Raw genomic sequence first — 16,580 nt, forward strand, 5'->3', positions numbered from 1 at the left:
GTCTTACACAGACGACGGGGCTCATGTATGCCCGCAAGGGCTTAGCTGAGTCATATGTGGATGATGCAACAAGATCACATGTGGGTCACACGGGGCCCCTACTTAACATCCCCAGGTGTAATTATTCAGCTACAGATAAGGCTGCACTTCCGGGTTCTAGAGCCATGCACATGCAGATAAACCCTCAGGCAGAAGTGCCTGAATGTTAAAGGGCCCCATATGACCCATGTGCATGTTTGCGTGCTTACATCCACATATGACTCAGCTAAGCCCTTGCTCACATGCGTGATCCCCATCATCTGCATATGACATAGCCACCCCAACCCTCTGTGAGCATGTGCTAGACAGGTTTTAAAAGCTGGACGTGCCATCTTTCTCTCTCTCCTACTGCACACTCACTTCCCAAGACTGTGCACACCCCCTCTAATAAACTCCTAAGCGGGTTTGTTGGGTTTGTTGCGTGTTTTGTAGTTCCTTCTCACTTGTACCAGGTAATTTCACTGGCGCCATTAGGCACTTCTGCCTGAGGGCTTGTCTGCACTTGCCGGGCCCTAGAACCGGGAAGTGTCAGCCTTATTGTGGCTGAAAGCATAACAACCAGGACCTAAAGAAATATTTTTTTCTTTCTAAACTTAACCTTGACTTCTGCTCTGCCAACACCTTGCCAGTTTCAAGAGACACCAGACAGTTCCACAACACAAATCCTGGATGAGAGTGAAGCCACCAGCTACCCCAGGACATGACTAGCATCCCAGCTTTCTCAGGTCTCCCAAAGGAACAAAAGAATATGACTGCTCCTAGGTATGGTGAAGGAGAAAGGGTATGGTAGAGAAAAGGGAGAGCACAATCAGAGGCAGAGTGGACGTGACCAGACTAAGTTGGGCCATGTGGGAAGAGAGAGAAGAACCAGGTATAGCAGCAGGAGATCAAAGGTACAGGGAAAGAAGGGTTCACAAAATGTTTGGATTATATAGGGATTAAATGTCTGCTTTGGGGTAAGGGCAACCCAGCCGATGGGTTTGGCCATTTAGAGTAGCTGGTGGGGTATACAAGCCATACCCTGTAACAGGTAGGGACTGAGGGGTCTGGCTTTGATATGCTAAATGGGCATATATGTAGAATGTGTAATGTTTGCAAGAAAAGATTTTATGGTTTTGTTACTCACCAAGGCCAGCTGGACTGGGACTGAACGAGCATGTGATCAAACTGGACTCTGAATGTGGCTGACAATGAGGGCTGACTGAGAAGCCAAAGACAATGGCACTGGGTTTTGATTCTACTTCATGAACTGGCATTGTGGGATCCTAGTCTGTTTGGATGCTCACCTTCCTAGACCTGGATGGAGGGGGGAGGACCTTGGACTTCCCACAGGGCAGGGAACCCTGATTGCTCTTAGGAGTGTAGAGGGAGAGGAAGGGAGAGGGAAGAGGGGAAGGGAAATAGAAGGAGGGGAGGAAGTGGAAATTTGTAATAATAAATAAATAAATAAAATATACTCTTTAAGTCAGTAAAAATAAAGAAAAAATAAGTTCAATAAAATTAAAGGTAATGTTGGGAAGACAAAGTTTAGAAACTTTAAGTTTCAACTAATGGAGTATAGATAACAATTTAGTTTAAAACTGATAATACAGATAAGAATGTGTAGTGAGTAACTAATTCTGCAATTATGCATTTTAATCCAGGTGCTCTACTAGTAATATTTAATGTCTGGAATGCAGCCCATATCTGGCTCGATTGCTGCTATCAGTATTAATCCTGGTGAAGGTATTAAGTACAATGTGGCTGAATGGGGACAGAAATATTATAAATTACTTCATGACGGAAATCAGTGTAACTACCAAATAATGTGATGATTTGAATAAGTATGGTCCCCACAAATTTCAAATATTTGGTAGTCACTAGGTGAAACCAAGAAGTCTTAGGAGGTGTGGTCTTGCTGGAGGACATGTGTTTAGACATGTTTTAGACTTTGAAGTTTTGGATAACCTAAACCATATACAGTTCGCTGTCTCTCTGACTCATGCTTAGAGGTCAGATGTAACTTCTAAGCTACTGCTCCAGAGCCATGGCTGTCTGCCTGCTTTCTGCCATGCTCTTTTCCATGATGATCATGGACTCACCCTCTGAAGCTGTAAGTCCTAACAAACTCTCCTTTCTGAGTTGCCTTGGCCAGACTGTCACTTCACAGCTACAGGAAAGTAACTACGACAAACAGCAAACCAAGGAGACTAACACTTACACCTCAACACTAGCATGGGCATGAGCTGGGGATTTGACCTTGGAAGTAAGGGACAGAGTGAGGGTACAGTAGACATTCCAATAAAAAAAAACACAATTATGTAATTGTTTAACGAATAAAAAAGGAGTGAAGGAGAAGTCAGCTACCAATTACAAGTTTCTAAATATCCATTCAATGTTTGTGGAAAAGAAGGAATAAGATAGAAAGAAAATAAACACAGTGGAGAAATGTGAGGTCAAATCTAAAAACCCCAAAGCTTGTGGACAGAGTAAGTTCAACCACAGGTCCACCTTCAAGACAAATGCAAACATTTGCAACTTTTCTGCAAAATTGACTTCAGTGACTTGGAGTCTCTTTGAGATAAAAGGAAATAACTTTAAATATGAAGAATTTAACCATATGTTGTAGATATAAAGCAATACAGTAAGCAGTGGCTATTTTCATTATAATAGATCTCGCTTTTTTACATAGCTTAATTTCACAACTTGAGTCTAGAGTTTGATTTTCAGTGTTGTTTTGTTCCAGACCCTTTCTTTGAACATGGAAAGGGCAGACAGAGCTCAGGAACACAGAGCAATAGGCTTAGGCAAGTCCGCCTAGCAGTAGCTATGCTGATGATGAACACTTCAAGGGAATGGTGCTGGGAGAAAGGCCAAAATCAGGGACAAGTAGAGCAGAAGGAAGATAAGATAAGACAAAGAAAGAAGAATTAAAGCAGCATGGTTTCTCAGAATGTAAACAAGGGAAAGCTATAACACTAAGGTCCTTGGGAAAATATGTATATTGCAGTATGTAAAATGCTATCACTTATAAGCAAAGCAGAAAAATGCCAAATAAAGGCCCTGTTTCTGAGAGGAGTATTGTAACCCTGTGGTGCTGACTGCCTCTGCTCATAGCTGCGTCTCTTGCCATGACCTAGAAGACACTTTTGCATTCTGCTTGTACTTATTCCATGCTTTGTCATTGTCAGTTCTGTAGAATAAGTGCCCAGTATAACCAAGTGTTCAATAATGAGGAATTCGATTGGTCATTTTAGCCCCAGGAGAGTGTTGATTTGAAGAAAGGGAGGAATTATGGTGATAGGTTGCTTGCTGATTTAGACAATACTTCAAGAGTTTTGATGATACGCTTACAGCTTCCAATACTATTTTCAATTCAAAGCATTTGAGAACTTTTTAGAGAGAATACAATTGGCAAGAGAAATACATAACAGTGAAAATTGCTTGAGAATTTGAAATCTTCTATGGAAGGTATATGTGTGGGAGTGTGGCTATGTGGTTTTATACACATATATGAGTGCGAGGTGAGAACTAATTGAAATTTTTAAATTACAAAATGGTATTGTAAACACTAGTAATGGAGGACATTGTACTGTGTCCCACTTTTAGATGAAGAGCTAGCAACAATTAAAAACTGCTGTGAGAGTGATGTGGGATTCCCGCCTTTATGCTGTGAATATCCTTGGTTAATAAAGAAACTGTCTTGGGCTTGCACAGGAAATAGATATAGGCGGAGAAAACTAAACTGAATGCTGGGAGAAAGGAGGTAGAGTCAGAGAGAAACCATATAGTGCCTGCCAGAGACAGATGCCTGACAGAACTTTACCCAGTAAGGCACAGATTACTAGAAATGGGTGAAATTAGATGTATGTGTTAGCCAATAAGAAACTAGAGCTAATGGGTCAAGCAGCGATTTAATTAATACAGTTTCTGTGTGATTATTTCAAGGCTGAGCAGTTGGGAAACAACCAAGCCGCTTCCTTACAACAAGGAGAGGGAGAATTAGCCTTCTCCAAAATGAGCAACCTAAATGATTAGTTTATCACAAGTGGTTAAAAAGACACACAGGCAATACTTAACAGATTCAGCTGGTTATATTTACATATTTATATACACATATATGCATGTATAATGTCACAATAATAGTTAAAGAATAAGTGGTCATGAATTTGAAAAGGAGTAGGAGGTTGTGGTAAGGTTTTGGGGGGAAGGAGTAAAGATATAATTATCTTTTAATTAAATAAAAAAAGTAACCAATCTTCTCCGGAGCCAAGAAGAATGCAAACCTACAATTAGTATTGATGTTATTTATTGGTTTAAAACTCTTTCAGGCTATATTAAGGATTCATTTACAAGAACCTTAAAAAGTAATTTTAAAGAGAAAATAAAAAAAACTTGATTTATTTGCAAGATGCCAAAATTATATACAACTATCAGAAAGGAAAACAGATATTGAGTAACTTTTGCAAGAGCAAATAGAAAAAAACGCAATATTACCCTGAAAATTTCACAAGTTCACTTAATACTCAAATTTCTTAATAAAAACAGGATTAAAATTAGATGAGATTTACCATTTAGAAATAATTTGGTTTTTTTACTGAAAATTAAGGTTTTTTTCATAAAACATATTCTGACCACAGTTTCCCCTTCACCATCTCCCCCCAGATCCTCCCCACCTCTCCACCCATCCAATTCCATGACGTTTTTTTCTCTCTTTTTAGAAATAGACAGGCAAATAAAAGAAAGGAATAAACCAGAATCAGTAAGAAAAAGGACAACACACACACACACACAAATAAAACTCATAAAAACATAAAATTAGGAACCTGAGAAATCATAGTATACAAGCAAAAAAACCAATAATATTATTTAAAAGATAACCAAACAAAGCAATATGAAGAAAAGAAAAAACCTACAAAAATTTCATTGCTTTCATTTTGTGTTGGCAATCTACTTCTGAGCCTGTGCTTAAGTGTGGTTTGTATACAAAGTGAGATTTCGCTGAAGAAAAATAACTTTTCCTTTGCAAATGATTGTCAGTTGGAGATAACTTATGGGTTATGGATGTGAACTCATGCCCACTTTCCTTCTTAACACTGGGACACAGTCTTCACTGAACTTGTGGAGGCCCTGATATTTCAACTTTGACGATTTCTTCAGGGACCAGCAAAATGGCTTCTCTAGAACTGATTTCAATCCCTGAAATATCCATCGTGGAAGGAGAAAATCATCTCATACAAGTGGACCTCTGACCTTCACACAAACCCATAAAACAAATAATACGTAAATTCAAAGATAGTTTAACATTTACTTCATTATTTAGTGTTTTTATTTATTAAAAAAATCCTAATCCAGTCAAGTGTATCTTGGTTTTTATTTGTGAAAAGTATTTTTACCTCTTTTCCATGCCATAATCTCAACTATGCCTCTATATTCTTGGCTAGATACAATAAGCAGAAATGGAAAAGAACCACGTCCTAGTGGGAGTTAAGAAGAAAAAATTTAAAGGGCTCAAGGGTAGCATTTGCCTAATGTAAGTGAGGCTTTATGGTCTATCTCCCTGGGAAAAAAAAATGTTTACTTTTTCTTAGCCAAGACCAGTAGAAAACCTCACCTCCCTCTGAAGAACTGGGTAAAAGCCTCTCCTCTGCCAGACAAGCTGTGGAAATTGCAGGTGAACGGAAAGCCTGGACTCTGGAAGCCCTGCCCTGCTTTGTCTTCTGTTCTAATTCAATCCGAAATACATCCAAACATTTTTTCCTAAATTTCTTCAGTAAATTTAGTTTACTTTCTTCTTATCTTTGTGCTTTATAATTCATACAATTCACCAAGGGTGTAGAAATTTTACATATAGTTGCCCTGAGACTATCTTAGATTTTAATGGTTCAAATATACAAATATACACAAATCCCTGAAAAATAACACACAAACTTGGCAGAAGTTCTTCCTTGGAATGACTCCCAATTATTGGCTACCCTAATCTTTACAAGTAACCACATAATTTATTGCCTATACTGGGAAATACCTTTTCAAAGTAAATGGTGTACTATTAGCTGGGCAAATAGAGGCATATGGCCATCCAGCCCTCTGGTGACTAGTCCAATCTTAGGATAGCTTTTCACAGATTTTGCAAGTGATATCTGCATTTCTCTTTCCTGAATATTTAAGCCAGTGTTGTGACAGTTCAGGAGGCGATTTCCATCTGTTGCTCCCACCATATCCCCAGGCCTACTTTAATTCTACCACTTCTGAGAGACTTGCTTCTTTTCTCAAAGGAGCACGCTGCTTTCTTCCCTCCACCCTCTCTGGCCTCAAGGTTTTATTTTTTCCTCTGCTTCGTATAAGGTACCTGTGTGCACCACACTCACCTTTACTCAATGCTAAGAAACTTGATAACAGTTCCTTATTCACGTCTTCATTTTCTTGAATACAAAACAACAGAGCAACAATGCATGCACACGCAAAATATTTAACAAATATTTGTGACAGAGTGCACTCACCAGATTTAAGGTAAAGTAATCCAATGTCTCTTTGTATATACATGTATCAATAAGATTCCTTAAGATACAGTAAACCCTAAAGTTTCCTGATATAAGAGAATAAGTTCATGTTGTCTTATGAAAGAGTATTGAGATCTTCATTTAGTCTGGCAGTATAAAACTATTGTTATATCACATGGATTAGATAATTGTATTAAATATATATTTAATCAACAAAATGTGTCTCTATTATCCATCTACCTATCTTCTGTTATTATTTTATGAAACTGATAAGCTTGAATAACCTTTCATCTTTCACTTCATTTTTACAGAGAGTGCGGTTATCTGCTTGGAATCTTACATTTAAATGTTACCTGTTAGTCATTCAAAGGATAAGGTGGGTGATGTGATGAACTGGCATATTCTACTCTTTGAAATTTCTCTTACAGACTTCCTCTTTTGATTCTTTGTTCACTCTGTATTGTCTTGTTTTAGTTCTTGAAGCAGGATCTCACTATGTTGCTCTGGCTGGCTTGATACTCAATGTGCAAATCATGCTTACCTAGAACTCATAGAGATGTTCCTGTTTCCGGAGTGCTGAGATTAAAAGGTGTGCATCACCACACCCATTTATACAACCAATTTTTACGTAATATAACAAATTTAGAAATACAGAGCTAATGGCATTTACTTTCATTCAGGTAAAAGAATTCCTATTCTGTTTTATCTTCTTGATCCTTTTAATAATGTAAGAGCATTACCAACTGTGACTGTTTTTAATAACTGCTAAATATTATTTACTTTAGTCTCAGCCAAGAAGCATAATTAGATTTGCAGATAAAAGGGTAATTTCTAGCATTTCATAATCAGAATCATGAGTTCTAGGATTTCATCCAGGCCTAGTGGTACTTTTGTGTAACCCCAGAAATATGATAAGAGGAAAAAGTATTGCATGTTCAAGACTGTTAAGCTACCAATATAATTCAAGACCTTTCTGGGATACCAAATGAGTTAAGAATCAAACTGATGGCTTAGTATACCACACTAGATTCAGTTATCAGACACACACACACACACACACACACACACACACACACACACACAGAGAGAGAGAGAGAGAGAGAGAGAGAGAGAGAGAGAGACAGAGAGACAGAGAGAGACAGAGAGAGGAAAACAAAAAGAAAGAAGGAAGGGAGAGATAGAGGGTTGGAGGGAGAGAGGGAGGAAAGGAGGGAAGGAAATAAGAAAAAGAAGAGGCATGTAAAAATATCCGACAAGATCTCAAATACTTTCATATTTGAAATTGCTTCATAAACTGATTTACTTCCACTGGATCCTCTGGGATTATCAACAGTATCTGATTTCTCATATGTATTTTTATTGTCACATCAATATTTAGATTATTTCTCTAGCACATTTGTTTCTATATTCCATGTCTAGGATTTTCCCTCGCCTGTGTTGGGGATCCTGTACCTAAGCATATGTTTGCATATTCATTGTCCTCTGGTCATACCTGAGAATGCTGAATGTTAAAATTCAAATATCTTCTGAATTACTTCTGTGATTTTTTTCTCCTTTGGAATTAGTTGTTCTTTTTTATTTGTGTTGTAGTTCTTTATAATTTGTATTATTGTTTTTGTTTTTCAGTCTCAATAAGCCATGAATGTCGATGTATAATTATGAATGTCAGGCCAGTTAATTTCAATTTCTCTAGCCATTAGTATCTACACCGTAAGTGTTTTATCAAACATAGCCTGTGCTTGAGAGTACATGTGTGTAAATACACCAGTGAAAGAGGGATATGAGGGGGACAATAATCTGTAGCAGGAGAAAGGGGATATTTCTGAGGCAATGTGTAACTGGATTCAAATATTTAGCAGAAAAAAAAATAGAGAGGAAAGCCCAGGAAGCAGGTGCCAAAATCTTTATGCTGCAATTGAAAATGTGAACAGCTTTAAAGGGGGTTATGAAACAGATCTCTCTGACTAGTAATAAAATACCTGCTCTAAAAAATAGTCCACAAGAATCAAGAGCTTTCAGAACCTGGAGTGCCAATGTCTACATAGCCTGGCTATCAATGGAAAAGATGCTGGACAGACAGCTCAGGCCAGATATCCTTACAGCCACATGTGTCCTTTAAAATAAGGAGGAGAGTGGAAATAAAGAACAAACTCTGCTTTGCACATCTGCATTTGTTTGTTGTCCTGTCTGCTGTTGAACTCTCTCTCTCTCTCTCTCTCTCTCTCTCTCTCTCTCTCTCTCTCTCTCTCTCTCTCTCTCTCTCTCTCTCTCTCTCTCTCACATATATTGGATAAATGTTCTTCACAATTTAAGGTGAGTGATGTTGACTTATATGTGATACACCATTTAGATATATGTTTTTAATTGAAATTAACTGTCTGCTTAAATCAAGTGAGATCCATGATTTGCATTTATTTTGATACTTTAGTCATTCAACAAATATTTTAACACTGTTTTAGGCTTGTTATCATCCAAATGCTTAAAATGCAGTGGTGAGCAAAACCAAATAAGCTCCCCGTCTTCATGGATGACACCTTACTGGTGATGATGCCCAGCACAGATTCACTGCTTACTGTGTGTTAAACACTTTTAATGAGTCACAAATTGTGTAACTGAAAAATTAGGATAAGGTATCTATTGGTTCAAAAGATAATAGTGAGACAAAATCATGTTTTAGAAAAGTAAATCATCTTCCTATTCTTTCTCAGTATATATAAAATCAAGTGTACTCTCAGTTGAGAATAAGAAGGACCAAAAACAGAGGGTGATTGTTTTATACAGCTCTACAGTCGAATTTGTAGTCTTAGGGTAATTTATTCTCACAGTGGGAGTATGGCCTCTTGCTTATATATCCTCAGCTTACCCAGAGGATCCAGAAATTAATTCCCAGCTCTGATTCTCCAGAGCTGTGCACTTTCTTATAATAACTCCAGCTTCATATTTCCTTTATTTCCTTACCCCTGCATTGTTTTATTTTGTGATATATTGTGTATCACATGCAGATATACAGAAAGCACAAGGAAAAAAGGAAGAGGTGAAATGCCCAAAGCAGCAGACCACTACAGAACTTCTTCTTTACTTGTGAATTTTACATAGAAAGAAGCACAACTATTATATTTTTTTGCCTTTTGCTTTAAGTATTTAGTAGCCCTACCTTAAGGTAAGTGAAAGTAACACGTGATTTTGAGAGCTAAATATGGCCAATCATTTAAATAGCAAAAATTCCAACAAAGGGTTTAATGTTTAACACAGGAGAGGTATGTAAAAGACTCGAATTAAGCACTAACCTAAAAGATCCTAGGCAACAAATTTATTATATTGTATGTCATATTACTATAAACAAAATTATTATATTGTACTATATATTGTATATTACTGTATAAGATATGACACCCACTGATTTAAAGGGTATTTACTGAGAATGTATCATATACAGGACTCTATCTGAGAATGTATTCATTCAGTTACATATCTAATAGACAGGCTCTGTGGTCTACAAGTTTAGAAGGGGTGGCATTTGAAGTTGAGACAAGCAAATAATACAGCAGAGCTACTAGAAAGGTGGAGTTGAAGACGACTCTAAGTCTCTGACTTGAGTTATAGGGTAGATGCTCTCTACATGGCAAGGCGGGAAAGCTAGTTCAGATGTACTGGTTTCATTCTTCATGTGTTTTGTTGGGCAGAGTTGTGGAGGGGTTGTCTGTTTTTTGTTTATTTTGCTAATGTTGCTAGATAGTTTTATGTCAACTTGACAAAAGCTAAGGTAATCTGAAAGGAGTAACTCAGTTAAGAAAATAACTCCTTAAGACTGGGCTGAGGGCAATCCTGTAAGGCATTTTCTTAGAGACTGAGGACAGAGGGCCCAGCCCATTATGGGTGGTACATTCCCTGGAGTGGTAGTCCTAGGTTCCAAAAGGAAGCAGGCTGAGCAATCCATAGTGAGCAAGCCAGTAAGCAGCACCCCTCCGTGGCTGCTGCGTCAGCTCTTGCCTCCAGTTTGCTGCCCTGTTATAATTCTTGTCCTGACTTCACCTGATGATGAACTGTTGTGTGAAAAAGTAGGTTAAATAACCACCTCCCATTTCCTCCCCAGCTTTCTTTTGGCCACGTGTTTTATGATAAAAGTTCTAGAAATACTAAGACATCTGTCAGCTTTATGTTTTTCTGTTCTGATATTGCTTTTTGTTTGCTTTTGTTTTTCTATCCATCGATCTAGTTGGAACATTTTACTGCTCGGAGTTTGGCAGTGTCACAGTGAATATCTGGTTAACTGAATTTTATGGGCCCAATTAGGAAAGATAAAATGTCTTCAATAGATTTCTGCAACCCTTTGAGCCTCTAACTACCAATAATGATTATTTTCTACACGATTAGGTTAATGATTTTAAATATATTTTTGTCTTTTCAGCACAATTATGTGACTTTGGATATAACTACAGAGTACCTCAGTAAATTCTATATTTTCTTTATACTGCTTCTCCAAAAGAAAGGGAAAGTAAATTTCTTCCAATATTTAGCAGATTTCAGAAGTATGAGCAAGTTACATAATTATAAACCTAAAGAGAAAACAGTTGGACAATTTAAATGGTGTTTGCTACTGAAAGCAGGCACGAAACACATCAAAGAGCTATCAAACTTTATGGTTCTGCACTGACTGTTCTTTTTATAACTGATAACTTGGTTACATAGGAATGTTTTCCAAACCATCTTTGTAGATTATTCAATTCTCTTTACTTCTGTTTCTTGCTTCTTGTAATTTCAGAGAGACCTGCATGGCTCAACAACTTTCCTGCAGTAGACACTACTCTCAGATGGCATGTTGATATGTGCACTGGGAGAAAATGTGCATTGCTGTTTTCCATGGTACAAATTCTGCATCACTAATGTAGAGTTAGAGGATGCATAGTTATTTGCTTTCTCATCTCCAATCTGACGTCTCGCCATCTTTCCTGCCCTTGAGCCAGGCATCTTGATGGTGCTGGCAGGCAACAGGAAGACATGGGCTGAGACCAAGCTGATCCTTACAAGGCCACTCAGAGAGGTAGACTGACATGGGTTCAATAATTAGCCCAATGCCAGACACAATGCTCAATAAGGATCTGCTGAATTAATTGATGTGTGTGTCGCCTGGCTGTTGTAAATGCTTCAAGTTGATAACCTGGGCTAATTGGCTGAGCATTATAAATAAAAATGGAGGAGTGATCAGCTCTTCTCTCCTGCCAAGTCAATAAACTTATTTAAAGACTTCTTTTAGAGACAGAAATGTCTAGTTTGTTTTTAATATCCACGCCAGTAGCTTTAACAATGTTAAAAATACTATGAAGCATTTTATATATCATCTTGAATAACAAAGATACTTTTAAAGAAAAGCAGACAATAAATTTTAAGGTAAGTTTTAGGATAGCACATAATTCTATTATATAAAGTACTTTAGTGGCAAGGACTATTTATGATCCAATAGCTCTTGCTATAGTGACAGTCTAAATTCTACAACCTGGAGACTAAATGATACATCTCTATACAATTCTGAAAATCCCAATAGTTATTACTTATTATTGAGTTCTGCAGACTGTCTCCCATTTAATCACATCATAAATACAAAATAAATTCCAGTTAGCATATTTTTTATTTGTTTTACAATTTGTTTCTGAAACATACCTTTACTCCACAAAGGTAAGAAAGAAAAAAAAATGAAATTGGAAAACCACATTCTCTGAAGGCATGGATATATGCATACTCACAAAAGTAATATAACTTGCAGATTTTAAAATAGATATACACCTCTCAAAGTCTCAGCATCACAGTGGGCAGCCTCAATGCCTGGCAGGTTTCTGTGTTCATTTCATGTTCAAATCTTTATCTCAATTGGTGCTTTCTGGAAGACAGCTACAATCTATAAACTTATTGTTTGGGAGAAAATATTTTATTTAGAAAAATTTTTTCTTTAGGAATTGTATGTATGTGTACAGTGAAATATGATATTGTCCATGCTGTCATTTGTCCCTCCAGTTCTTCCCCAGGTCCTCCGTTCAATAAAAGTCCCTTCCAATTCATGTCTTCTTCTTAAAAAAATAACGAAACAAAAGAAAACAAAACAAAAAGCCCACTAAGTCCAATTAATGCTACCCATATGTGAATGCATGTGGGGGTTCCCCACTGGAGCATGGGCATCCTTTATCAGTGCCACATCCCTGAAGAAGAATGACTTCCCATCACCCAGCGCTGTCAACTGACAATAGCTCCTTTGTTGTGGACTTCATGAGCTCCACCCTGGGAGAAAATATTTTAATAACTTTATAGATCCACTGAGAATTCAAATTTGAAATACTGTTTTATCCAATACCTTGATACAAGATGATGATTTTATTTTTTTTAATTCTAAAGCACTGAATTCTCAAAAATATACCCCAAACATATTCACAATTGTTTTAACCTTTCCATGTGTAGAAGTCACTATATGAAAAGTAACAGTTCTATTGTTTAAAATGTAAGAGAAGAGGAAGAATATCTAACTAGAATACACAGAAGATATCCTCTGCTCAGACACTTGTGGGTCACCAGAAGCACAGTAAACATGTTGTGATGGCCTCTGTAGGTAACACAGTAGAGAAGAAGAAGTGCCAGCACTCAATATAACAACTGCTTACACTGTCATTACTAGAAATGTATTTATTTGGGCATTTTCAAACTCTGAAAAAATATTATTTTCCATGACTAAACCAACAACTCTATTAAACATTGAACTTGTAGACAATTATTTTCCAGCTTGCATATTCTTTCACAAGTTAGATTTATAGGTTTAATTTCTAATACATTTCCATCCTTATATACTGAAATACATCTTTTCATTACTAAGGGGCCTAACTCCTGACTGTCTTATTTTTAACTTCCCTCTCCATGTTTGATCCCACACTGAATGTCCGTGGCCCCCACAAAGCCAGGCCATCAGGAGAGTGCTGGGGAATCACTAATTCATGGCAAGTTTATGCTAGTCATCAAAATTTACTAAAGTTCTTTTTTTTCCTGACCAAACATAGTGGTAGGCCCCACTGATCCAGTGAGCGCTGAGCGGTCATTCTAATTAGCTCACCATCCACTTGTGGAAGACTTTCCATCTGACTAGGCTGAGGTTTTCAGTTATGCCGGACCTCACCTGCCTTGTAACAGCCCCAGCACTCTAATCTCAGTTGATGTCCTTGTAATGATGGAGGGTGGGCAGATGTTTAAGTCTTCTCTTTGAGAGATCTTTCTTACATACATATTAAGGCTAAAGGGTTGTCACTATAGAGATCTAACATCTGGAGTGCTCCAAGTTTCCGCAACCCACCTCCCAAGTCTGCGAACTCAGGCTAACTTCAGTTCTCCTCTTCCTCGTGTGTAGAGCTGCATGCGTCTAGACCAACAAATACCACATCTCATATGAAGATTTCTCTACTCAGCAGTGTTTATATGGAAAATGTGGACTGAATATCCATGACAAAAGAAATTACTTGAAGGGAGTCATTGATCTTCGCCTACCAAGTCAAACAACTCTATATAATTGTCCACTGTTCTTGTAATTATCCACCACCATGATCATTTGTAAATGTAACATGAACAAGAATAGGAGCCAGGGAGATGTGGTAAGTGGTTAGGAATGTATTAGCACATCTCAGTATGTTTTGGTTTTGGTTGTGTTACTATAAATTCTGCCTCTGTGATTGGAATCATAACTGTCAAGGAATGGCTTTTTCCCAGAGTTTCCACAAAACAGAAAAGATGTCATTTGCTTTGCAGTGGGATCTCTCAGGGACAGCTCACCCCTGTGAGCCCATCTGCCCTTTCTGCCTCTGTCTTTTAATTAACATTTGGAAAAAAAACAGTGACATTGTAGATAACAGGCCTGGGAAAGGAGGCCAAGAAAATGACACGAAGTCTGTCAATCTTCAACCCTGCTAAAGAGAATGCAATGGTGGTACTGGGGGGTGGGGGGGAGTAAAAAGTCATTTGTAGGCCATACCTACTCAAAGCAATGTAGCCTTCACACACACACACACACACACACACACACATCCCACAGACTGAAGCCACTTGAAAGAATATAAATAAACTAAAAGCAGGAAAAATAATTCTAAATGAATTTAAATTTCAATACATCCAAGAAAAGGGCTGTCAAAAGGATTTCCTGGGGCTTACCTTCTCTGCTGACTGGGCTGTACCAAAAAAGATGGGGATGAAAGCTAACCAAATGATGCAAGTGGTGTACATGGTAAATCCAATAGGTTTGGCTTCATTGAACGTCTCTGGGACTCCTCTGGTTTTAATGGCATAAACAGTACAAGTGACCATCAGGAGGATACTGTACCCCAGGGAACAAATGAGTGACAGATCGGAAATGTCACACTTGAGCACTCCCCTGGCATTCTCGGGATCTAGTGTTCGCTGTTCTCCATAGTCAATGACGGTGTGGGGGGGATCCACAACAAACCACACAAACACTCCAAGGAGCTGCACGGAGATGAGGCTGAAGGTGATCACCAGCTGGGACGCCGGACTGATAAACTTCGGTGCTGTGACCGATTTCTTCCCCTGCTCAAATATTCGGTGGATACGGTTTGTTTTGGTCAAAAGTGCTGCATAGCTGAAACACATACCAAGTCCCAGGAAAATCCGCCGGAAGGAGCATATGACTGTGTCGGGTGCCGCAATCATCAAAAAGGTGATTGAGTAACAGAGAAAAATCCCTGTCAGGAGCACATAACTAAGTTCCCGCCCAGAAGCTCTCACGATAGGTGTGTCGTTATAGCGGACAAATGTCACAATCACAAAGGTGGTGGCAATGATTCCCAATATTGCTATGAACACAGGTACCACCGCCCAGGGAGAATGCCACTCCAACTTGATGATGGGGATCCTCTGACAGCCTGTGCGGTTGATGTTGGGTCTCTGATCCAACGGGCAGAGTTCACAGGAGAGTTCGTCTGCCTGGTAGTTATAACCCTCACAGCGTTCACAGTGCCAGCAGCAAGGGACCCCTTTCACGGTTTTCTTCCTCTCCCCCGGCTTGCATGGCAGGCTGCAGACAGATGCTGGGTGTGTGTGTTCTCTATTAGCCCACTGCATGTCTTCCACCTGTGGGTATAAAAAATTAATGAGCCTTTTATATTTCCTCATTTATAATATCCTAATCCTAGCCACAGGTTTGTAATAAATCAGAGAATGATGACAGTACAAATACAGTTTACCATAATAAGAGTCTCATTTCTTTCCCTGATATTGACTTTATAAAACTGTTAAATGATTGGATCCAATCAATCACTTGGATCGTCAGCTAGATGAGTGTCATTACTTTCTGCTTACCTCTTCAAGGCTGACCACTATGATATCAAAGAAAGATTTATTGGCCCAAACAGTTTTAATATGTAAGCCTTATGAATTAAATAAGAAGGATTAAAAACAAAACAAAGCAAAAAACCAATAAAAACAAAACCAAACCATTCCTATAGAAAGATATTTAGAGCTAATCACAAATATAAAAGTCAAAATCTTTCAAACATTAAATTAAGACACAGAAGTGTATAAACAATGATTCATATCTTTCTAAAATAGTTGGGAAAATTCAGAAGACAATATGTTGATTTTGAAAGGAAATGATGCAAGTCGTTATTCTGACTTCTCATTTGCTTACGTAAATAACAATATTTAAATGTTAGGCATACACTGACACACATATGTTGAATAAAAGACTTAAAATGTTTAATATTGAAAAATTGCAATCTTAAAGGTGGTTGAAAGCAATGAAATTATTGCCAATGAGGATACAGAAGGGAGAACAAAAAAGGTCCCACACAGAGATGTGACAGATAGAGGGCTAATTTGAAAGTACTGGAATTTGGAAGCCTCTTAAGGGCAAAAACACATACGAAAGAAAGGAAGAAAGAAAGAAAGAAAGAAAGAAAGGAAGGAAGGAAGGAAGGAAGGAAGGAAGGAAGGAAGGAAGGGAGGGAGGGAGGAAGGAAGGAAGGAAGAAAGGAAGGAAGGAAAAAAGAAAGGAAGGAAGGAAGGAAGGAAAGAAAGAAAGAA

At 38.1% G+C, this 16,580-nt stretch overlaps 1 protein-coding gene across 1 annotated transcript in view; it reads right to left on the bottom strand.

The window, feature by feature from the left end:
* Nucleotides 1-16,580, bottom strand: part of Grm8 (glutamate metabotropic receptor 8) — an 817,026-nt gene that overhangs the window by 80,069 nt on the left and 720,377 nt on the right. Inside the window, exon 8 of the mRNA XM_038318951.1 lies at nt 14,694-15,629. Within this exon, the coding sequence (XP_038174879.1) occupies nt 14,694-15,629 (936 nt within the window). The remainder of the gene's footprint in view (nt 1-14,693; nt 15,630-16,580) is intronic.

This window comes from Arvicola amphibius, chromosome 2 (genome assembly GCF_903992535.2).
Source record: "Arvicola amphibius chromosome 2, mArvAmp1.2, whole genome shotgun sequence".
Classification (NCBI taxonomy): domain Eukaryota; kingdom Metazoa; phylum Chordata; class Mammalia; order Rodentia; family Cricetidae; genus Arvicola; species Arvicola amphibius.